This window comes from Balaenoptera musculus, chromosome 14 (assembly GCF_009873245.2).
Source record: "Balaenoptera musculus isolate JJ_BM4_2016_0621 chromosome 14, mBalMus1.pri.v3, whole genome shotgun sequence".
Taxonomy (NCBI): Eukaryota; Metazoa; Chordata; class Mammalia; order Artiodactyla; family Balaenopteridae; genus Balaenoptera; species Balaenoptera musculus.
This window is the reverse complement of record NC_045798.1, coordinates 23,628,281-23,653,188: the sequence shown is the minus strand read 5'-3', so window position 1 is coordinate 23,653,188 and position 24,908 is coordinate 23,628,281. Positions and strand designations below refer to the sequence as shown.

Here is a 24,908-nt window from a genome sequence, read left to right as displayed (position 1 = left end):
CAAAAAAAAAACAAGTTCTCAGGCCAGGGGCCTTCGTCAGGCAACAGTGACATTGTCATGTTCTCAAAGTGTTTATTTTAGAATTATGGTAGGATACACTGATCCCTTTCTTCTAGACTCCCTCTCTTGTCCATTCTTCAGAGAAAGCTTACCAAAATTCCCATGTGACCCCAGCTTAACATTTATCCATGTGGCAAAAGAGGGGCAACTAAATCAATAGAACAGAGGGTCTAAAAATAACCCCTCACATATACAGTCAAATGATTTTCAGCAAGGGTGCCAAAACAGTCTAATGGAGGAATGGAAAATCTCTTCAACCAATGATGCTGGGACAATTGGATATTCTGGAAATACAGAACTCTTACCTTTGCCTCATGCCATATGCAAACCTCAATCAAAATGTATCATAGAGGGACTTCCCTAGTGGTCCAGTGGCTGGGGCTCCTCGCTGCCAATGCAGGGGGCTTGGGTTCAATCCCTGGTCGGGGAACTAGATCCTACATGCCGCAACTAGGAGTTCGCATGCAGCAGCTGAGAAGCCGGTATGCCACGACTAAAAATATCCCGCACCCAGCAGCAAAGATCCTGCATGCCGCAACTAAGACCCGGCATAGCCAAATAAATAAATAAATATATTTTTTTAAATGTATCATAGAAAGCTCAACGTGAAAGCTAAATGTAAAACCATAAAGCTACTAGAAGAAAGCAGGACCCCAGGGAAGACACAAATGGCTCTCACCATAAAAGAAACTTGATAAAATGGACTTTGTAGAACTTGTGAAATTTTTAAATGTTTGCACTTCAGAAGATACTACGAGAAAAACAACAGACTGGGAGAAAATATTTGCAACACACAGAGAAGGGGCTTGTATCCAGAATATATAAAGAACATTTAGAATTCAATAACAAAAAGACAAGCAACCGAATAAATAATTGGGCAAAGGATTTGAACAGACATTTCACCAAAAAAGATATACAGAGAGCAAATAAACACATGAAAGTACATGAAACATCATTAGGGAAATAAAAATTACAACCACAATGAGATATCACTACACACACACACTAGACTGGCTAAGTTAAAAAGATATAAAGTAGCAAGTGTCGGCAAGGATGTTACAAGGAACTGGAGCTCTCAGATGCTGCCAGTGGGAATGCAAAGTGGCACAACCACTTTGAAAAATGGTTTGACAGTTTCTTAAGAAGGAAAACATGCACCTCCTATATGACCCAGCCAAAAAGTTGTACACAAATCTTCATAGTAGTTTTATTCCTAGTAACCCAAAACTGAAACCACTGACATGCATATCAACAGGTGAATGAATAAACAGACTGTGTTATACCCGTACAATTAAATATTACTCAGCAATAAAAAGGAATAAACTACTGACTCATGCAACCTCAAAAGCATTATACAAAGTGAAAGAAATCAGACCCCTAAGAGTGCAGGCTGTTTGATTCTATTTACAGGACATTCAAGATTAAAGAACAGGCAAAACGAAGCAACGGTGATAGAAATCCGATCCATTGTTACTCTAGGGGTGGGTTGGTGACTGGAAAGGAGCAGGAGGGAACTTTCTGGGAAGTGTGTCACAGTGTATAATATTGATAGAGCTTTGGGTTACACAGGTGTAGACACGTGAGAACACATCAGATTATACACTTAGGATCTGTGCATTTCTCTGTACATAAATTATGCCTCAATTTTTTTAAATGTGAAAAAGGGGGAGTGGGGAACCCTGGTTAAGTAAACAAACCGAAATCTCCTTCCAAGTTGTAAAATGGTGTAGCTGCTGTAGCCAACAGTGTGACAGGTCCTCAAAAAGTTAAACACAGAGTTTCTGTATGACCAGGTAATACTGCTCCTAGGGAGATACCCAAGAGAATTGAAAAAGTACATCCACACAAAAACTTGTATGTGAATGTTCATAGCAGCACTTCCTACAACAGCCAAAAAGTAAAGACAACCCTAATTACCATCAACTGGTGAATGGGTAAACAAAATGCGGTATATTCATACAATGGAATATTATTTAGCCATAGAAAGCTGTGAACCTTGAAAATATTATGCTAAGTAAAAGTAGTCTGATAAAAAGGCCACATATTGTATGATTCCACTTATACGAAATGTCCAGAATAGGCAAAGCCATAGAGACAGAAAGTAAATTAGTGGTTGCCAGGGGCTACCTAGGGTAATTGGGATTGACTGCAAATGGGTATGGGGCTTCTCTTTGGGGTGATAAGAATGTGCTAGAATTGGACAGCAATGATGGTTGCATGACATTGTGAATATACTAGAAGCTACTGAATTATACAGGTTAAAATCATTAAAATGGTGAGTTTTGTGTTATGCAAATTTTTATCTCAACAAAAAATTTTTTCCAAGGTTCCTGGGACACCTCATCAGACTATATTATAATTGCCATATTAGGGTCTTATCCCCATCCAATGATACTTTGTTATAAACGCAGAATTGGGTATTTGCTCCCAATCACTTCCGGGTCAGGTCAGCCCAGTCTGGTGACAAAAGCTTGGCATCTCTCACACCTTCTTTCTCCTTTACAGTGCAATTGTGGTGTCCCAAGTGGGGTCCCTCCTACTAATTCCCTCGTCAGTTAGGGAAATCATGTTTTACTCTGGTCTTGGGATCCGTTTCCAATCTTTTTAAAAAGAAAGTGGGATGGGGTATCTTTTTTGTACCACCTCCCAGCTCTGGAAGGGCTGAGGGCCACCTTCCACCTGACTGCTCCTTCATCATCCCCTGTGAGACAGCCCCTCAGCCCTCTGGAATCGTCACCGCTTGGTGGAGGAGGCAACCATTCCTCCAACCTGCAAGATGCACCAGCCTGAAGCTGGAGTCCCACCCTGCCCTCCCCAGGGCCAACACACACCCCAGTGTTGCAACCCCATGCATGTCACATGATTTCCCCCCACCAACAGTACACCAGTCCGTGGTCCTTTTGGTTCACGAACCCTCTGAGACATGAATCCCTTCACTCATTCATCCATTCATTTCACACCAACCTGAAGGTTCCCAAATGCCCACCCCCAGTGGTCATCATTCTGTCACTTTTCTTCCCTTACTTGGGTACTGAACACCGTCACATACCACTGTCACTTTGAGCGGAGACCTTTAAAGGTTGAAGAGATTTTTAAGCTCCTCCAAATTACAGTGAATAGAGAGGCCATGTCCTTAAAACTTTACATTCTAACAAATAAGCTGTTGCATATACTGTTGACCCTTGAACAACGAGGGGTTTTGGGGTGCTGACCTGCCCTTAGCCGAAAATCCGCATATAATTTACAGTCGGTTTTCCTTATATGTGGTTCCTCCATATCTGCGGCTCTGCATCCATGGATTCAGCCAGTTCTGATCGTGTAGTACTGTAGTGTTTACTACTGAAAAAAATCTGCATATAAGTGGACCCGCGCACTTCAAACTCACATTGTTCCTGGGTCAACTGTATAAAAAAAACTTTAGGAACTTCCCTGGTGGTCCAGTGGCTAAGGCTCTGCGCTCCCAATGCAGGGGGCCCAGGTTCAATCCCTGGTCAGGGAACTAGATCCCACATGCTGCATCTAAGAGTTCGCATGGTGCAACTAAGAACCCATGTGCCACAACTAAGATCCGGCGAAGCCAAAATAAATAAATAATATTTTAGAAAAATAAAACTTTAGAAACTGAAGGGTAGAAATTCAACAAAATTTCTGCCAAATTAGGGTCCATTGTATGTTCGGATGAATAAGGTGAACTCCTGTTCATCCTTCAAAATCCTACCTGGGCATGACCTGCTGGAGGAAGACTTACCTATGCCTCCTACATGGGGTTCATGGATCTCTCAGAGTGACATTCATCCCTTGTACCACCACGGGTTACTGGGCATATAGCCCTCGCAGTTACCTGTCAATTTACTCGTCTTGTTTATCTCCTCCCCACCACAGTTCCCCCTCTGTAGACTAAGGCTCTGCAATGACCTCAAGTCTGAGTCTACAGTTGCCAGAGTGAAGCCGCTGCCCAAAGAGTGGCCCATAGGACAGCCAGAGCTTTTGCAGGGCCTGTGAGCTAGCGCTCATAGTAACCTTCAAGCTAGATGTGATTTGCTCCATTGTAGAGACAAGGAAATGGAGATGGGTTAAACCACTTGCCCATAGCCCACGGCTGTAAGCTGAGGAAGCAGCATCCAACACCGAACAACAGCCCACCTCCAAACCACTGTCAGCTGTGCCGTGAGCTGATCATGGCGTGACGTTAACAGTTTATGCATATGGAGCCCTCCCACGGGCTGCGTCCACACAAACCGTCTCCTATAACGACTCCATGAGTTACTCATTTCACAGATGAGGAAAAGCAGGAACTGAGAAGCTACGAAACTTGCAAGAGGTAACAAAGCTTACTGGGATCTGAACGCCGGGACCCAAAAGAATAACCATCACACAGCACAGCCACCTGGATGGCTTTCTACCCCCTGCCCCTCCCCTCCCTCCTGCACCAGTGGTTCTCAGCCCCAGGGGTCATGCCCCGCACAGGACATTGGGCAATGTCTGGAGGCATTTGGGGTTGTCACAAGGGAGGGGGGAGGAGAAGAGATGTTACTGGCATCTAGTGGGTGGAGACCAGGGACGCTGCTAAACATCCTATAGTGTACGAGACAGCCGCCCCTCCCCCACCACAAAGAATTATGCAGCCCAAAGGTCAATAGTGCAAACTAGAGAAATTCTGAGATGACCCAATTTAGAACCGCATCAACACACACGTGCATGCGCGCACACACACACACACACACACACACACACTACAGCACATCCAGACCCCCATGGAATTTAAAGAGACCCATGGAAAAAGGGGAGGGGGTGGAGAAAAAATGAAGCAAGCCCCGCCCACAAATGTACCACAGTCACCATTAACGTCATATTTATTGTTATTTAGCTGCTCAGGAAAACATATACAGGTATATACAATATGCATGAATACAGAAGACTGCACTTTACATATTTTTTTTAAAAAAGAAAGAAAAAAATAACACTCAATTTCATGAGCTATTGTCACAGTCTTCCAACCAAGCATTTCAGAAATGAATTTCTTTTAAGAGTCAAAAAGATTACAGGATTGCCTAACACACAGCAGAGTTAAGTTTTCATATTTTACATGTGCAATAACGTTTTCATATTCTTTCCCGAAGAGTTTTGCTATGCAGTACCGATTACCAGTGTTTGTGGAGTCTCGTGGGTTGGGTGTGTTTTTAATCTGCTTTTATTCTCTCCATTAAACCAAATTTAATGAAATAACATCCTTTTGCTTAAGGCTATTTTTAAAGCTGTTCAATTCTGGGGTCGTGGGGAGCGAGAAAGTTTAAAACTTCAGGGGTTTCCGAGGTTGCTAGGACCATGAGATGATGGCCATGAGCTGATGGACTCAACACAGGGAAAGTCAAAGACAGAAGTCAAGACACTTGGCTCCCCGGCCTTAAGCAATTAAGGAGAAATCATGCCTGTTTAAGAAATAAAAGGATGAAGCTCTCAAACAGCTGGACGTTGTGGAATCAGAGGGGGCGTGGAGTTTCGCTCAGACTATGGCTGGCTCTCCTGCAGCCCGTGGCGGGTGGGGGGGAGCTTTTCCTCCCCTTTTCTCTCCTTTGGTGGCAGAACCCGGGGCTGAGTCAGCTCCCACTTTCTTCTCACTGATCAGTTCACACCACCTGCTTCTGCCTGCCCTCTGCGGGGGCCGGGGCCAACCCTGGTCAGACTGCCCGTGCAAGAACCTCGGACAGCCCAGACTCAGACCCGAGCCAAAAAAGCCGGCCCAAGGAAAGACAGGAGGGGGGAATGGAAAGAGACAGATTTTTCTGTACGCTCTTCTCCCTTTGCTGAAAAGTTCTTTGAAATAAACAACGTGGGTGTTGTACGGTGAGCCCAAAGCCTTCAGGTCACTTGCTAAAAAAAGCCAGGTCTGCAAACTCTGGGGACGTGGGGCGGGGGGAGGATGGAGGGGGCGCAAGGCTCAAAATGGCACATTTAGCAAGATGCTTGTTCACAGAAACTGAAATCGACTACAAGAGTTACTGATTTGGGTGAAGTGGTATCAGTCACTTCTTGTCTGGCCCACCCTGGAATCTGGGTGCCTCCCACCACCCCCATGAGTCACACAAGCCCTTGGGAGTCATCAACAGCACCCAAAGGTGCCCACCCCTGCCAACACTGGGCCTCCACTGACCACCGCCCTGGGAGGACCAGGTGACAGGCCTCAGCTGGGTCCAGGAGCCCTGCTCTCTGCTGCCCTGCTCGCCCAGCTGCTCCCTCACCTCTGCTCAAAGAAGTTATCCCTTCATGAGATGCACGGGACGTGGCTCTGGTTTTGCAACAGGCTGAGATTAAATCAAAAGGGGGAGGGAGGATTTCTGGGTTTAAAAAAAGGCCCAAGAATCAAAGTCACTAGTTCCAGTGCCTTTCTCCCTCCTCTAGCCCTCAGGAGTCTGCAAACCTCTGCAGAAGATACACACAGGCTTGGAGGAAGGGGGCTTGGTAGGCAGAGCCTGGGGGCTCCTTCACTCAACAAGCCCCTCGAAAAGTGCTGGCGAAAGCCTGGTCCTTCCCAGGGATGGGGGGCTGCCCAGGTTGGAGATGGAACGGGAGACGTGGGGGAGATAACCCAGTCCTCTTCCTTCTTCCCCCAATGCCTGGCTGGGAACAGATGTCAGGAAAGGTCAGGGCTAAGAATTGATCCTTCAACTCCAGCACCCAAGACCCAGCCGACCTGGCCGTAGCAGAGCCGGGAGCCTGCAGCCTCTAGAGGCTCTGCAAGCTGGACAGGCACCATCCCCACGCGGACGAGGGCTGCTCAGCACAGCGTGAAAATTCAGAGCCTGGGCGTTCGTGCAGAGGCCCAGAAAAGGAGAGAAAACACCACTGTTGAACATTCCGACTCCTTCCCACAGAGCGGACTGGATACGTCATCACCTCCATGGCAGTGAAAGGCAGCTTCCAGCAGAAGAGAGAACGGAGCTGAAGGCTGAGGGTGTGTTTGTGGGAACGAAAAAATATATCTCTATTTTCTTAGGGAACAGACAAAACAAAATCCCAGGCGGAATACCTAAGGGGGGCATTAATTGTTTGGCTCCTGCCTGACTGATGACAGTTGGGTGTCAATATATAATATTGTGATGACAATTTGACTCTCACCCGGCAATATTCCAGAACTACTATTCTCCAGGATTTCCATTTTAATAAGCAGTGAACAAAGCAAAAAGGAAAAAAAAAAAAAAAAAAAAAAACAGGCAGTGGGGAGGGAGGTGGGGAGGAGCAAGACTAAAAGAGAATAAAAAAGGAAAGCAACTCTTGTCTTATTATGAAATAACAATACTTGGACATACAGCAGCACGAAAATAAAACAAGGAAAGAGGTCATCTAAAAAACGTATGCCAAGATTACAGAAAAATGGGAATTATCTAGCAGGAAAAAGGCTTCAGCAAAAGTTTGCTAACTGCAGAAGGGTTAACACTGGTAACATACCGTGGCAGACAAATTTCTTTTTTAAAAAAATTTTTTGAGGTTTTTTTTTTTCCCTTTAAATTAACCCTTTCCGGTCCATATGCCACTAAGCAGGTACCAACCTAGAAAAAAAATCATCCACTCAGCAATAGTGGCCCTTTCAAATTAACAGGGCGGGTAGGGGTGGGGTCAGGTGGAGGGGGGAGAGGAGAGAAAAGGGGGAGGGAAGGGCCTGGTTGGGGAGGGGGTATTTCTCGTCAATTCAAGTTAGGGCGGCCACGAATGTCCCGAATCTGTTGGAAATGTCGGAGTGCAGGGACCGCCAGGTGGGCACGGAGGCTCGGGCCTTGGCATCGCCCACGTCGTCTGTGCAGTGGACAGACAGGCACTGCAAGTGGCTGCCGGGCTGGGTTGCCGAGGCCTTGTTCGGAGGGAGGTCGTGGGCTGCAGAGAAAGGAGGAAGAGAGGACGTTAGCTGTGTGCTTGACTCTGCAGGAGGCCCTAATGGGGGTAAAGTGGCAGACGCAGAAGAGAGGCCATGTCCAGGCCCTCTTTTCATGCCTAAAGATGGTCTAAGGAGATCTAAAGATGTTTGGTTTGAGTCCTCCTGCCGTCATCTCTGACTTGGGCTGTGAGACCTTAGCTAAGGGAAGACCTCCTGTTGGGTCTGTTTTTCCCCTCCCCCTTGGGAAATAGGAGAGTTAGGCCAGATAAACTCAGGGTTTGCCCATCTCTGATGGACTAGAGTTCCCAAAAGATTAACTGGACCTGAAGTAAGTTGGGAAGGCTTCCTGGAGGAGACACATCCAAACTGGGCACTGAAGGATGTGTAGGAGTTCATCAGATGCAGTGAAACGGAGGAGGGGAGGATTGTCCAGGTCTCGAATACAGCCCATTCTCTTGTCATCCTCCAGACAGACATTTGCTAAGGGCCTGCTATGTGCTGGTAACTTCCTTACACAGTGCCAAACTGCTCAGAGCCACAGAGACTAAGAGTGTGGACTCCCCAACCACACCAGTGCCCTTTGCCCCTCCCCAGCTGCTGCATGAAAGGACTTTAGGTGATAAGGGTGAGGGGGTCTATTCCTCTCCTACACCCTCAATGAAAATCCCCTCAATTTCCTTCTCATTCAGTCACACAGCACCAGAAACAGCACAGACCATAGTAATGTTTGGATTAGACTCACTTGACAGGAAAGAAATTTGACAACCATTCACACCTTAGCACGAATTATATTAGAAGAGAACAAGGAATTGGGAGTCCTGAGGCAGGGAAGGAATGGAGCAGTCATTTCAGAGGACTTCTAATTTACTGCTGCCCAGTGACCAATAGTTCTGTTCTGAGGCCTACTGAATCATGATTATTCTCATTATTCCTTTTTCAGGGCCTGACTCTCAGAGAGGCAAGGTGACCTGCCCAAGTTCACACAGCCAGGATGGGACAGAGCTGGGTTTGAAGATGGGCTGATGGTGAACTTCTGACTCAGCAGAAGTGAGAAAAGCTGGAATTGGGGGTGGGGACCCAGCTCCAGCCGAGGGAGCACACCCAGATACTGAACTCCATGACCGGCCCGCCCTCCTCAGCACACTGTGCAGGCCCAGCCAGGGCCCGGTGCCAAGCAGGAGTCACCCCGCCCATCCCACCCTCTGGGATCCGCCTTGAGGCTTCCCCCAAGAGCTGAGCCATGGCCTGCAGAGAAAATCCTCTCAGAGGGATGGGCCCAGGCAACCAAGGCCAGGTGTGACTAACTGGGTTTGGGGTCCCCACCCTGGAGCCCCAGAGACACCCAGCTTTGGGACCTGCATTCTTGGGAGGAGCTGGGGCTGGGAGGGAAGATTCTCTCCTTTGCCTCTTCCTTCCTTCATTCAATTAATAAGCTGAGTCCCTCCTGTGTGCCAGGCGTGGTGTAAGCCTGCAGATTCCAGCAGGAAACAAGGCACTGTCTTCCTCTCCTCCTGCATCTGACGGTGAAGCTGGGAGACAGTATCGTAGCACAGTCATCTTAGAGTCACAGACCGCGGCTTAAATCCGAGCCCCACCACTGTGTGGATGGGATCCAACACTTTCCCTCTCTGAGCCTCAGTTCTATTCACTGGCAAAGTAGGGGTGAGGCTGTCTCCCTTGGGGTCTTGTAACGGATGTCCTGGCATACAGAGACATCCCCAGACATGGCTGCTGGGACTGTCATTCATGTCTGAGGTAGGGGAGGGGAGTCAGGAGGTGAGGGGTCCTTGCAACCATCTAGAAGCCTCCAAGCCTTGTCCCTTCCTTGAGATTGGCCAGCTGGGCATGTTCCTGCCCATAAAACTGGAGTCTTTGTACCCATTTCATGGACGGGGAAGCTGAGGTTCTGAGCCTGAGGTTCCAAAGTTGGTTAGAGGTGGTGGAGCTGGGATGCTGTGACCCCAGCTAGCTAGAGATACCAGACTCAGGGTCCCCTCACCCACAGTGGGCCCTGGATTCCAGCCATGCTGATGCACAGCCCTCACACCTCTGCTCCTGAGCCCACGCTTGCCTTGCTCCCAGGAACACCCTGCTGCTCAATACCTGCAAAAGGAATTTTGTTCTGAACATTGTGAGATCTAGATTGGGGGAAGGGGTAGCATCTGTCAGAGAGAGAGAGAGAGAGAGACAGAGAAATTCTGAAAGGAGTTCCTTATTTCACTTTACACACATTATTTCAAGGAGCCAACGCAGCAATGCTTGTGCCCATTTTACAGGTAGGAAACCGAGGCCCCTTGCCAAAGTTTGCAACAGCTAAACAAAGACAAGACCCACACGTGAGCTCCTGACACCCGGCTCCCTTGCTCTGTGGCTGAAGCACCAAGAAGATAGACACAGGAGGACTAGGGCTCTCATGGGAGCTGGGTTTGCTCAGCAGTGGTTCCAGACTGCTCCAAATGGCCAAATTTCCTAAAGATGTTTTATTCCCAAGTTACAGACGACTCAAATGCATGCCGTGCGCCAAAACCACAGACAGCTGCTCTTCTTACTTGGGGTGGATTTAATGAGGGCGTCGCAGGCACACAGTTGAACACTTCCGTGTATTATCTAATTCCATCCCCCAGCAAGCCCAGCAGCTGGGTGACCCTTCTCCCCACTTCAGAGGGGGCACCTGGGGCTCAGAGAGGGTGAGGGCCTTGCCCCACATCACAGAGCATGGGCACAGGATTCCCCAGCCTCTGCCTGGAACAAACAAGCGAGTCTGGTATCCATGGGGAATGCTTTTAGGAGAGAATATGACTCTTCAGTTCTTGACAACCCAAGCATGACCAAACTCATCCTCCCGCAGGATTCATTCCAGCTGGGGGGACCCAACACACCCTAGGACTGCGGCTCCCCTGGGCTGCCGAGTGGCTGCCGATAAATCAGTCCCACGGGAGCCGCCTCAAGTCAGGGCCTGCCCCGGCCTGGCCCAGGAGAGGCCCTCCGTCCCCGCTCCTCAGGGCAGCAGGCATGCCGGCCCCCACACCGGGACCCAGAGATAAAACCGCCCCCTCGCCCAGCTCCCAGGGCTGGGGAGACCCTGGAGTTACTCAGCGCCCGGCACTGGCAGACACCGCAGAACCTGATGGGTGTTGTCCTGTTTTCCACTGTTGGCTGTCAGTCTCCCCTGTCAGACTGTGGCTGTGTGGGGGAGGGGCAGGTTTGGCCTGTTCAGCTCAGCTGGGGCCTGTGCATTGACTGTGAAGGGCCGCTCAGCCCTATTTGACAGATGGGAAGACTGAGACCCCAAGGGACAGGGAGCTGCCCAGGGGTCACCCGAGGCCAGGTCACCAGCTTTGGGACCGGCCCTCTCCTGTTAGCCCAGGATTCCCCACAGGTCAGGCCGAGATGGAATCCCGGGTCCCCCAACCTCGGCAGCTGGCCCCCATTTCCTCATCTGTAACTTAGGGATGGTGATTCCCATGGGCCTGGCTCAAGGCAGCTGGAGGAGACCATACAAGAGAAAGAGCCGATGATGCCCTGCCTGTGGGTGGTCAGTTCCTGAGGCAGGGGTGACATTGACTCAAAATGTATAACCATGAGGTGCCTCACCCCGGGCAGCACAGGGGCTGAGATGAGAGGCTTCCGGTTCACAGGACAGGATGGCGTGCCTGCACAGCAAGGAAGGACCATGGGGCGGTTTCTAAGGTCATCCCCCTATTGGCCGGAACAGACCACCTGAGTCCCCACGCACAGGGGCGGGGCCTGGAGCTGGGATGCCTCGCTCTTCCTCCCCCCAAAGTCTCTCCCCGCCCTTTCTCCACGTGCACAAGGCCTGGCTGATCCATCCAGCCCCTTCCCAGAACCCCCTCGCTGATCGCTGCAGACTTGGTATCAAGCTATCCAGGTACCGGCTGCTTTGGGCTCACCCTGCCGCCAACATGAGACCACATCAGATTTTGTCTTCAGTGCTTCCCCATCCACAAAGGGGATAGTAAATTCCACAAAGGAAAGGAAAGAACCTTGAGCCAGTGCCCAAAAAGTGACTGCGTGAATAACGGATGGAATTCCACTCCTCCTACGGGTTCCACAATGATCATGCCTACCGTTTGGGGAGCACGGACTTTCGTGCATCACTTCAGCTCTCAGAACCTCAGTCCTAGGAAATGGGGGAAATAATAGGACTGGCCGTCATGGAGGCAGTTACGAGGATTAAGTGAAATGATCCATGTAAAGTGCTTAGCACACAGCACACTCCCACCGGCACCGGGAGGACTGCCTTGTGCGGTTGTCGACCAGCCTGCAGGGACCAGCGGGGCTGGGACGACTGGCTGGAGTGCTAACTGGGACGGCTGAGTGACCCTTTGGCTGGCCACGGCTGAGGTAAAGGGAGAAGGGAAAAGACGTGCATGTCTTTACCTGGGGACATCTCATTGTTAATTTCACTTCTGGAGGTGCCATCCATGGAGGGGGCTGAGTTTTTTTTTTAAAGTCAGCAAAACAGGCCTTGTCACTGCCTTGCTCTGCACTCAGTATCCCCGGGAATGGGTTCCAGTTTGGGTGGGCCACGTGCTCAGGCATCCTCAGCTCCAGGGGGGGAGGGGGTGGGGGTAGCTGCCCCACCCCCCGCCCCAGTAGCTGAAGTGCTGCCTTGGCGGTACACACAGCCACCACTCTGTCCTCAAACCCTCAGAAAGGGGGCTTCTGCTGGGCCACCTCCTGTCCCTCTGCCCCTCGTTACTATACTTTAACAGCCCAGGGCTTCGGAGGCAGGCAGAGCTAATACTGCCGCGCACCCGCCTTGTGTGTGGGGCAGTTTCTTCGTTTCCTTGGGTGCCAGGGGCCTGCCCCACCCCCTGCCCTCCGAGGCTGGGGGGCCCCCCCGGGGTGCGATCCCAGGCAGAGAGGCAAATTAGAATTCCATGCGTATTTTTAACCTGAAGCTTATGTAAGGAGCAGTGTGGGCCCCAGAACACAATAGCGAATGACTCTCGCCGGCTCACCCTCGCCAGATTCCGACAAAGGGAAATGTATTTTGGTTTTTCCTTTATTTGGACCTGGCAGGGGGTGTGGGGGGGAAGACGCTGGTGTCTGTGACAGCTGCCACTCAGCTGGGGGCTGGGCCACTGGGCCCGGAAGCAGAGGCAGGCCGGCCGGCCTGGAAGCCGCAGGACTGAGCCACCTGTTCTCGGCACCTCTGTGCTGCAGCCCGGGAGTCCCTTAGGGCCCCCAGACACATCCATGTCCCCCCAGACGCTCCCATCTCCAAGAAAGGCCGGGCCATCACACCCAGGCTAGCTCTGGGCATCACTCTTCCCCAAGCCTAGAGTCAAGCACCGGGGAGGGGAGAGCCTGCCTCCAAAATTCATCCACTGCTCTCCCGCCCCGATGCCCCTACCCTGGTCCAGGCCCCCACTCCTGCCTGCAGCGACAACCTTGCTGCTCTCTCTGCTTCTACGCTGACCCACACGCCCATCTTCCCCTGTGAGCCGGGTGAGAAACTCTGAAGCACCAACCAGAGCAGGCCCCTCTCCTGCTTAAAACTTCCATGGCTCCCCAGTGCCCCCAAGATAAAGTCTCCAGCTTCCCATGACCTGGCCTGCTTCCATCTTGGGCCTCCAGCCTCACCTCTCAGCTGTACCGTCTCTCGAAGAAGTCCTGACCCTTCCCACCTCCACCCCTCTGCTCCTGATGTTTCTTCTGCCTAGCACACACTTCTCACCTCTGCCGACTCCTACCATCTACCTGGCTGTCAGCCTCATGGTGATGTTTCTCCAACACCCCCCGCTTGCAAATGGCACCCCACCACCAGCGACCGCCTCACTGGCTACAGGGAAGCGCTGACACATCTCCCCGGGCAGAGGGGGGAATCCTGAGTTCCGAGCCCCTTAGCAACAGGCCACCAAAGATGGAAAACATCATGGGGAGACTTTGGAGTCAGACGACCAAAGTCTGTAACTCGGTCCCTGGCACTTTTCCCAGCAGGGCGACCGTGGGCAAGTCACTTTTCCTCCTTGAGACTCAGCTTCTTTCTCTACGAAATAGGATAAGGTCAGCACCCGGGTCCTCACCGAGTTCCGGCAGGTTCTATCAGGTAAAGGCCACAAGCAATCAGAGCAGGAGTAGAGAGTCTCGTCGGTGGTTAACAAAGTCCAAGGCTTTTTTAAGGCAACACAAAGGCCCATCTCCAAGAACCCGCCCCTGGGGATGTGGGGGACCCAACCCTAGCGGAACTGGTCCCCATCTCCCAACTGGAAAACTTCTGCAGAGCCTCACAACCCCAAGGAGGACCCCGCCTTGGCTGCCTGTCCACGTTCAGTCCCTGGGTCGTGTCCCCTCCTTCAGAGAGCTAGACGGGGTCTGGGGGACTCAGCGACTCTAAGCCAGATGTCAGGTGGCACAAAGATGGTCTATAATGCCATCAACCGTGCAGGAAGACGGCACACCCAAATTCCCACGCCTCTCCTTCCCCATACCCGGCAGCTTTGGGATGTTCAGAAACCTGGATGTTCAGAAATCCTACCTCCTCCCTCTGAGTCTCAACTCTGCCCTTCACCAGCTCCATGACCTTGGGCAAGCTCAGCTTGCTGAGCCTCAGTTTCCCCACCTGTAGAAGGGGATAACATTCCCACCAGTAAAGATCAGACCAGCCTGGCCTGGATGGAGACCCTGAGAGCAGACACGCCCATGGGGCTCCCCGAGGTCTCTCTGGCCCTGGCATGCAGTAAGCACCTGATAAGGATTTGTGGAATATGTGAATGAGGACTCACGTTCTCATGCCAGCTCTCCACCGGCTTGCTGTGTGACCTTGGGTAAGTCACTCCCCCTCTCCAGGCCTATCTGGTCCTCTCAGAAATGAATGGTGGTGAGTAGATGTACAAGCCCCCTGAATCTTTCTATCCCTTTGGGGTGATCAGATTTTACATTCAAAGAAGGCAGGAGGCTAAGGCAGGTGCCCTCCCCAAACAAGGGACAGTAAGATACACTGACCTCAGGCTCCCTGTGGGGCCGGGCCTCGGCCGATCTCATTGGACCAACCCAACACCCAGGGAGAGAGGGCATTTTACAGGGGAGGAAACCGAGGTTCAGAGAGGGGACGTCACTGGCTCACAGTCACACAGCCGGCCTGTGGCAGAGCCAGGGTCACTCCCAGGTCTGTCTGATGCCAAAGTCACAGGAAAAAGTAAAATGTCGCAGCCAGACGGCAGGTACACCCTGTCCCTCCTCCTCTCTCCGGCTCTCTCGTTCCCACCCCCCTCTCCTTCTTGCTCAGTCTCTCTTTCTCTTGTTCTCTCCCTCCCTCTTTATCTTTTTCTCTCTTCCTCCCCCTCCCCCTCCCTCCCTCCCACCCTCTCTCTCTGGATCAACACTCCTGCTTTTGGGGAAAGGGCCCTAAAGCACACAGATGGGATGAGAAGGACCCCGGGTGACACAGCAGCCAAGGACACAACCCGAGGCCCCATTCAGTGCTTTCTCCATGGACGCTGCCCGAGCATTTCCACATTGGCCCCATCAGATGGGGGGCAGCACACGGCACACATGGGGGCTCCTGAGGGGCTGGTAGGGCCCCCACCAACAATCGGGAGGCCCCATGAGGGTGAGGAAGGGGCCTCGCTCCAGCCGCTGGGGTAGCTCAGCCTGGGGAGAGGCTCAGCCAGGCCCCTGAAAGCCTTCGGAAATTAATTGGAGTTGACTTGGCTGCGGGCAGCTGTCATTTAGATTGAGAACTGGCTGAGGGCTCCACTGAGGCGAAGCAGCAAGGGCATCACCGGGACCAGGCTGCTGAGAGCTGGGGGCCGGCCCGGGACTGGGGAGGAGGCCTGAATTCCAGGGATCCTCCCCAGCCCCAAAGGAGGAGGCACTGGGGTGGTGTTTGAGGACCAGAGCCCAGGGATGGACGGGGCAGGTCCCTCTCCCTGGCCTGAGTGCCTCCATCAGGCTCCTTCTCCTGGCGCCTGCGGCCACGTGGCCAACGACCTGTGACAGATGCAGCCCTGTGCACCCCCCGGGCCACTCCCCGCCTGCCTGCTGCTGAGACATGACAGGCTGGGGGGCCGTGAGCCGACCCCTCAGCCTGCACCTTCCTTCTGACAGTGTCCACAGGGGTGCATCAAGGGTGCTTGTGCAGGGGGAGCTCTACACCACGCGTCCAGAGCACCAGGCTTCAGGATTGGCTTTGGGGATGTTAACTCCTCCCAGCCTCAGTTTTCTCACCCATGAAATAGGGCTGGAGACAGTATTATTCTCATAGGGCTGTTGGGAAGAGTCCAGTGATAATGCAAGCAAAGCGCTAAACACACTGCCAGGCACCAAGGCTGCCCAAGAAATAGTAGCTGCTATTAGTATTTCTAGTATGATTATTATATTGGAGATTCTCTCCAGCCCTGTCTCCAGCAGAGCCCTTCCCACTCTGTTTTCTTGCCTTCTCACCCACAATTCACCCCCATGACATTGGGCCCAGTGCTGTGTGGCCCTGGGCAGGACACTGTCCCTCTCTGAGCCCCAGTATCCTACCCGTACACTGGGGGTAACTTTACACCAGGGCCAACCCCTCACTGAGCTCCCCACTCTGCCTGGTGTGCGGTAAGCCATTCAACCATTATCTTTATAAAACAAGACAAATATACACATGTATTTCTATAGGATTAGAACCGCATTCCTTTCATCCCATTGGAAAAAAAAAATAGATTCAGTGACAAGTCTGAATTTTAAAAAGTAAGTTTTCGAAGCACTGATGCTTTGGGTGGCGGTTCTTGGGGGCATCTACCCTGGTCACCCATCCACTGGGCTGTGGAAGCTTTGTGCTCTTTTCATGGCAGGTCAGCAAGGAGGCAAGTGGCCTGTAGGCCCAGGTAACTTCCCATAGCGCCACTGCGTCTCGAGGAAGGGCTCTGCGTGGGGGTCAGTCATGGGATAGTCATGCACTTTGGAGACAGAGGCTTAGGTTCAAATGCCAACCCTGTCACTGCCGGGCTATGTGACCCATGATCAGCTGCTTTTGACTCCCCAAGTCTCCATTCCTTTACCTAAAAAGTGAGTTTGGTCATTGCTGCCTTGCGGAGAGGCGGATGAAATGCCTGGTGTCCAGGGGATGCTCAATATCCAGTTACCATAATCATTTCCCCAAACCCGGGCCTGGGGCAGCCTGTAAGAGGGAGTCCTCGAGACGGTGATAACAGCTAAAGCATCACAAGCAAACACGTGCTCCCAGCTGTGTGCTGGGCGCTGGGCTCAGAGAGCCCCCAGCCTGGTGGAGAGATGTTCTGATAAACACGGAACTGCAGAACAGAGACAATCCCTGTCGGAGCAAAGTGGACCCCGGGGACGGGTGGGGATCCGGGAAAACTTTGTAGAGGAGAGGACACGCTAGGGGGACTTAAGGATGAGTATAGAGCTCTGCATCAAGAGAAGCGAGAGGGGGCGCTCCAAGCCCTGCTGTGACTGTTTCAGAAGAGCAAGAGGCCAGCCCAGGGACCCTGATTTAGGGCCTGGGGGACCCAGAGGAAGAGGAGGCAGCAAAGCTCAAATGGAGTCAGTCATGGAGGACTGGAAGCGTTTGGCTTTGTTCCTGCAAAGAGGAGACAAGAAGGTTTTCGAGCAGGGGAGGGGCATCAGGAATCTGTCAGAATTAACAAGAGGCTTGCACCTTATCCATTCCGGCCCTGGCATAGGACACCCGACGTAGAAACACACCCCCTTATTGGGGACAAGGTCCCTTGCTCCCCAACTCTAAGCAAGTGGGAGGATTGGATTGCAGCCCCATGCGAAAGGTACTCTGAGAGAGCTCTGGTCCAGCTGGACCTGCCATTCCTCCCTGGCAGCTTCTGAGTCAGACTCCTGTAACCCACGTCTCCAAGAAACCCAGGTTGGGTCCTAATCCCAGCCCTGCCACGTCTCAGCTGGTGGCCCAAAAGACTCCACCTCTCTGTGCCTCCACGTCCCCTCCGCACAACGGATGAGATCATCACGCCCTATGCTTTTACATCAGTGAATCCTCTCTGAGGATACAGGTGGGGAAATTGGGGCACAGAGGGGGCAGAATTGCATCCCAGGTCATCTATTGATGAGCAGAAGGGTTGAGGGCAAGTCACTTGATCCCTCTCCTTCTCAGTTTCCCTACCTGTGAAATAAGACCATACACCAACTGGGCAGTGCTGCTGGGAGATCGACATTTGATAGAATTAACCAACAGACAAGAACTAATTAGCACCTATCACGTGTTTGTTCTTTTAAACTCACTCCTTCCTCACCATAACTCTGGAGGGCAGCTTCTATTCTCTTGGCCCCATTTCACAGACGAAGAGCCAGCCAGGGTCAGCACACTACAGCCCACGGGGTATGTCCAGCCCACTGTCTGTCTTTATAAATAAAGTTTTATTGGAACACAGCTATGCTCAAATGTTTACATTTTGTCTATGGCTGCTTTCATGCTACAGTGGCAGAGCTGAGTCATTGTGACAGAGGTTGTATAACCCACAAACCTTAAATATTTACTATCAGGCCCTTTCCAGAGAAAGTTTGCCAACCCCTGAACCTGAGGCTTAGAGAGGTGATATCACTTGTCCAAGTTCACACAAGTAGGAAGGAGCAGCCAGGCACCCAGTAGGTGCTCAATACATGCTCCTGAGAAAGGTGTTTGTATGTAAACAACTCTGATCTGTGAGGACATGCATGGTGACCCTTCGGGAATCAGAAATGTCCTCCCCGTTCATGTGGCCCTGGTCTTCCTTCTCTGGCTATAGTGGAAACCATCCTGCCTTCCTACTTAAAAATTAATAAAACAGTAAAATGCTGCTTGTAGGGGAGAGGGGTTATTGTGAAAAAAAACATTTTTTTTTTAATCATTCTAAAGCACGTCCATAAATGCAATGAAAGAGGAGAAAGGTGAGCTCTCTGAGGAAATGCGAGTCGCCCACATCAGGAGGGAGGAGATGGGCAGCCAGCCAGCACTCACAGCCCCGGAGTACCCCCTCTCAGCTCAGCCTCGACTCAGGGAAGGACAGAGTGATGCGCAAAGTGGACGGTGAGAGGCCAGGCAGGCAGAGAGTCCACCCCGGGGCTGGGCCAGGACCTTCTCACTGGCTGATTTCATTTATCCCCTCAACAGCCCCATGAGGACCAAGGTCACACAGCTAGAAAGTGGAGAGCTGGAATCTAAACCCAGGTCTGTGTGAGTCCAGAGTCTGTATTCTTTTAACCACCCCGTGGCATCTGCTTGGCCTGGGAAGGGAGACGGGTGGAGCAGTAGAAGCTGGTCTGGGCTTGGAAGAAGCTGGTTGGTCACTCCCATCCAAACAACAGGGACCAAAGTTCCTGGGGCGCCCGGCCTGGCACACCCACCCAGGGGTTCCAATAGGTCTGGACTTGGGCTTTCTGGGTTAGAGGTGTGTCTGCCAAAAACAAACCCCAACCTGCTTTCCCTCCACCCTAGGCTCTCCTCCCCTACTCCAGGAAGACAAGCACCAGCCCTACCTGAAGCTGGCTGTGTGACTTCAGGTGCATCGCTTGCCCTCTCTGGGCTGCCACTGTAAGTGTCAGGAGTCCCGGCTGCCAGGCCTGTAACTCTATGACCTAAAGAAGCCACCCAAGGGACTTCCCTGGTGGCACAGTGGTTAAGAATCCGCCTGCCAATGCAGGGGACACAGGTTCGATCCCTGGTCTGGGAAGATCCCACATGCCACAGAGCAACTAAGCCCGTGCACCACAACTACTGAGCCTGTGCTCTAGAGCCACAACTACTGAGCCCCCATGTCACAACTACTGAAGACCATGCGCCTAGAGCCCATGCTCCGCAACAAGAGAAGCCACCGCAATGAGGAGCCCGCGCACCACAACACAGAGTAGCCCCCGCTCACTGCAACTAGAGAAAGCCCACACAGAGCAATGAAGACCCAACGCAGCCAGAGATTAATTAATTAACTAATTAAAAAAAAAAAAAGAAGCCACCCAAGTATATGTTCCCCATCCTAAATTATGCTATAGACTGATAGGAAATGCTAGCTAACCTCTACCTTGGAATGGCGGAGGGGACTGGCTCGGCCCTGTGTGTTCCTGCTGGGCGTGCAACGCACACAGTGTGTCTCTGGGGTCGACCTGGAAGGCAGGGGCCATGGCATTCCTTCCAGACAGGGAGTGTGGGAAGAGGCAGGCACAAGGGTGGGGGTTAGGTGACCAAGCCGACCCCAGTCTCGCCTTCTGTCACGTTTTCCCAGGGCCAGACACATTTTGCAACACCCGCACCCCACCTCTTGGAAGGATTTTCTGGATTTGGCCTATGTCTCAGGTATGGAGAAGCAGGATTAAGACTCAGTGCCTCTCCTCCCATGGCAGAGGTCACAGACCCTTGTCCCTGTGATCTTCTGAGGAAAGCAGAACTGGATCTTAGGAAGACTGGGCTGGCTGGCGCTGTACGCTGGGGAAACTGAGGCCACAGAGGGTTAAGTTGGGGGAACAAGTGTGACCAAATCAGAGGATTCTGGCCTGCCTGCTAAAGCCAGCACTCAGTTGTCTCCTCATTCAGAAGGTTTCACAGTGGAGTTTGCAGTACGCTGTCACCAAGTGGTGGCAACACTACTCTTGCCAGCTCTCCCCTGTCCTGGACCACTACTGTCACTTCTTCCTTCACCTAGCTAACAATTCCACTTTCTCCTTACTCAGGTGGGTCTCTCCAAGCCCCTCAGTGGGCTCCAATGCCCACCAGGCTATAACATCTGGTGCTAACCCCAGCTTCTCATAATTGTCCTGTTCTGTGCTCCTGCCTCTAGAAGGTGAGTTCCATGAAATCAGGAGCCTTGTCTCTCCTATCCACCACTGTGGCCCTGGCACCTGGCACATAGAAGTCTCTCAACCAATATGTGCTGACTGTACCAGTTCCTGGGGGCAGGAACAAACCCTAAAGAATCATTAAAATAAAGAAGATCCAAACCACACCACCTGGGCCTCCAGACAGACCTAAATAGGAGCTTTTCAAGGCTTCCTGGGTGCCAATGAAGCAAGACTTCATTAGGAGGTTTGCCCACTGCCCCTGCCCAAAATATACTGAGGAGGGCCACCCCCTCCAGACTATCCAGAAATGGAGGAACTGCAGCCACTTACTCTCCAGATCCCCAACCCAGCCAACAGATTTCCTTCAAAGTCTGGAGGTTAGAATTCTCCCCTTTTGTTTTAGACCCCACCGGTGTGCGAGGAAGGCACAAGAAGCAGGTGCCTGTAATGGAGAGAAAAACGCGAAGGGTCGGCTGACAAATGGCAACAATTTCCTCCTGCTGGAGGACGATGACACAAGGAGTCCCGACCACCACCCTCGCGCGGCCACCCTTCCTGCCTATGGACCCTGAGCCTGGACCTGCTGGGATAACCTCTGAGATGAGTTTTAAGTTGACACCAGGCATGGGAATCAGTTAAATTACCCTCCAGGGAAAGGAACCACACCCCAGACACCATTTTACACGTTTCTTGCATATCACTGCATTGGATCCTCTTGTTAATCTTTGGAGGGCGGAGCTGTTATTCCTTTTTTTTTTTTCAGTGTTTGCCCTTGGGTTTTGTTTGGCTCATTGTGTGTACACACGTTATTCCTTTTTAAAGGATGTAGAAACAGGTTCAGAGAGGCAGGGTGACTTGCCCAACATCACACAGCTAGGGAGTGACCAAGGCAGGATGAAGCCAAGTCAGTTTCCAAAGGCTTTCTACTTTTGCCCCACACCAGAAAGAGAGGGAGAGGGAGGAAGGAAGAGAGAAGGGAAGGAAAGAGTAAAAAATGATTCTCCCTCTCCTAAAGGCCATCACCTGGCCTTCCCTCTTGGCCCATCCACTCTGTGTCTGGAAACACCTGCCTGTTTCCTGGGGTACCACAGGATGAGGAGATGCTGGCCTCCATGTCATGACCTGACGGGGGGATCTGATCCAGACCAGGCCTTGCTCACGGCAGGGTCTGAGTCCTGGGGAACCAGGCCCCCTGGGGAGGCGAGCGGAGCAGAAGGGAAAAGCATTTATGGTCCTGTGCAGAGCTCACCCACCTGAGCGACGCTCTTGCAGAGGTGGTTTCCAGCTGCCTGGGGGCAAGTGGTTGCTGCTCAGCAACAGGCTTTCACGCAGCGACCCATCCAGAGTCCATGGCACGCTGGGGGTGTAACAAGCTGATGATCTTGGGGGCCGCTACGAATTCAGGGGCTCTAGGAGTCAAGAAGCAGGCTGTCCAGTATGGTAGCCACTAGCCACATTAATTGTTTTCAATTTAAATAAAATTTAAACATCAATTCCTCATTCACAACTAACCGCATTTCAAGTGTCTGACAGCTGTCTGTGGCTAGCGGTTACCGTACTGGGCAGTGCAGATATAGGACATCTCCGTCACTGCAGAAGGTTCTATTGGACAGCGCTGGTCCAGAATTATAATCTACAAAGTCTCTCCCAATCTGCGTCAGCGGCTGCCGTGACTACTAGTTTTCTTACAAAAGAAAAGCCCTATCATCTATCAGATAGGAAGCTTCCATAGATTGAGGTAAATTGGGGCCGGAAGGAGCCACAAGGGTCATGTTTTCCAGGATCATCAACCACCTGGGACTCACACCGAAACTTATTTCCTCTTGAGCTCACGGCAGACATTGCTCATCAGCCTTGGCACTCCCTCCCATGTAACCCAGATACAGCCTCAGAGTCTTTCTCAACACAATGCTCTAGGCAGCCAGAACTAATCCATCCAGATTAGCACTTGACATTGAATCTGTAAATCTGACCTAGTCCAATCACAGAGAGGAAGAAAGTGAGGCCCAGTGAAATAAAGTGACTTCCCTGAGGTCAGACGATGGGTCAAGGTCAGGCTAGGATTAAAACCCACATCTCCTGCTTCCTGTTCTCCCCTTCACATCTCCCCCATGAAAGCTCTGGATAGTCCAAGTTCACAATCCTCAAAAAAGAGGCCAGGAAATGCAGTGACTAAAGACTAAGAAGAGTGATGGTAATATTAGCAACAATAGTGACGATGCCAGGTTCTTGATCACCTGCTCTGTGGCTGACCCCAAGCCTCACTTCTCACCAGTACCTTCCATTATTCTCATGACAGCCTATAATGTACACATCACTATTCCCGTTTTCCAGATGATGAGTAAAGGGAGATTGGAAGATCTACAGGGACCCGCCCAAGGTCACATCATCACTAATTGACAATCATAATCTGATATTGCTAACTGGCATTCAGAGAACTCAGCACTGATCATGCAGTTCCACAGTCCTCACTCCAACCCGAGACAATCACTGGTCTCATCTTACAAGACACTCCCCCAAGTCCTCTCTGGCCAGCACAGCAGATGAATCCCACAATCCCCCACATTAATTCATGGAATGATCAAAATTGCCCCCATTTTACAGATGAGAAAAACTGAGGTTCAGAGAAAGAAGGTGTTTTGGCCAAAGTCCCAGAGCTGGGAAGTGGTGTTGCTGGGCTTTGAACCCTGGGGAGAAAACACTAAACCTTGGATTCCGTTTCTGGAGGTCGACTATTGGGATCTTCCAGAGAGGTTTGCGGGACAGGACGCATGTAGGGCCATCTGCTGGAAAAACCAAGCCCGGTACTGCTTGCTGAGTCTCCTCAGATATAAAATATGGGGAAAGGGGCTGTTTGTGTCCTCCTGCTCAGGCCTCCCCAGCACTCTCTACCTTGGGGAGAAATCACCACTGCGGGTTTAAGTCCTGGTGTCAAGGACCTTCGGGGGCATTTCACACCCAGCCACCAACAAGCCCAGCACCTGGCCCAGCAGGCGCCAACTCAGCCTGTTCTCACCCCAATGCTTCACCACCCCTTGGTATAGAAATTGCCCAAGACGAATTGTAAGTAATATTTAATTTTATCAAGGATAATTACATGAAATTAATTCAGCTTTACCTGGAAGCACTTTGTTATCATTTGCTTTCCAAGGGAGCTGGGGTGAGTACTGAGGCCCCCCAGGAGCAACCACGGGAGGGGAGAAGGGAGAGGCTGCTGAGATTGGGACTGAACAAGCAACAGGCATCACAAAGTAATTGAGTGACGATAACGGCTAGCACTTCAGTGAGTGCCAACTGTATGCTTGTGTGAAATGCTCCTCGTATGATGTCACTTTAACGCAGGGCAATCCTGTAGGTGGGCATGTTAGAACACACCCCCCATGCCCTCCATTTACAGAGGAGGCCACTGGATCCCAAAGGAATAGGAGCAGACATCTATGTGCCACCAAGGAGAGAGCCTAGTTGAAGACTCTGGTTGAAGCCCTGCCTGGCCATTTCCTAGCGGTATGATCTTGGACAAGCCAGCTTGGGCCTCAGTTTCCTCATCTGTCAAATGGGAATAAGGACAGTAAACTGCCCCGGTGGTTTTGAAGAGTCAATAAGATAGTGCAGACGACACACTTAACACAAGGGGCGCTCAGCAAATGCTCAAAGGATGCGCACTTTCATCATCGTCATCATCCAGCAGCGCTGCATGCAGGCTGGGGCCTCCTGCCTCCAAGGGCCCCCATTTGAGGCTGGGTTGGGGGAGGATCAGGAGAAGAATCTGAAGAAAGCCTAGCTTTCTCAGCCTCCCCACGGAGGCCTCACACACAGAACCTCTGAGCCAAGAAGTACAAATGAGGCCCCGAACAGGCTGGGAAACCCAGGCCACCCCTCCCCAGGCTCCAGCCCCCAACCCGGCCCTCCAGGAGCCCCCATTTGGGGGCACAGGCTCTCCCGGGCACCAAGAAGAAAAGGGGGCCCCCTCTCCCACAGCTGCTATCGTTGCCAGCCTCCCCAAGGCCCAAGGGGGGTCTGGAGCTGCTCTGAAAGGGCGCCGGGCGCCGGGGGTTCATTCAGCTGTTTTCGGGTGGCTCCAATGAGTTCATTTTACCGCGGCGGAATATTAAACAGCTCCTGGGGAAACAGATGCTGGGCTTTGGCTTCAGAGGGAGGGAGGAAGGGAGGCCACAGGCCGGCAAGGAGAGAATTCAAGTTCCGCTTCAGGCGGCTCCAAAGACCTTTCCAG

General features: G+C 51.7%; 1 protein-coding gene across 1 annotated transcript in view; it reads right to left on the bottom strand.

Annotated features, from left to right (window-relative positions):
• Nucleotides 1–4,895: 4,895 nt before the first annotated feature.
• The window catches only part of MN1 (MN1 proto-oncogene, transcriptional regulator), a 46,425-nt gene continuing 26,412 nt past the window's right edge, over nucleotides 4,896–24,908 (bottom strand). Inside the window, exon 2 of the mRNA XM_036823564.1 lies at nucleotides 4,896–7,929. Within this exon, the coding sequence (XP_036679459.1) occupies nucleotides 7,748–7,929 (182 nt within the window). The 3' untranslated portion in view covers nucleotides 4,896–7,747. The remainder of the gene's footprint in view (nucleotides 7,930–24,908) is intronic.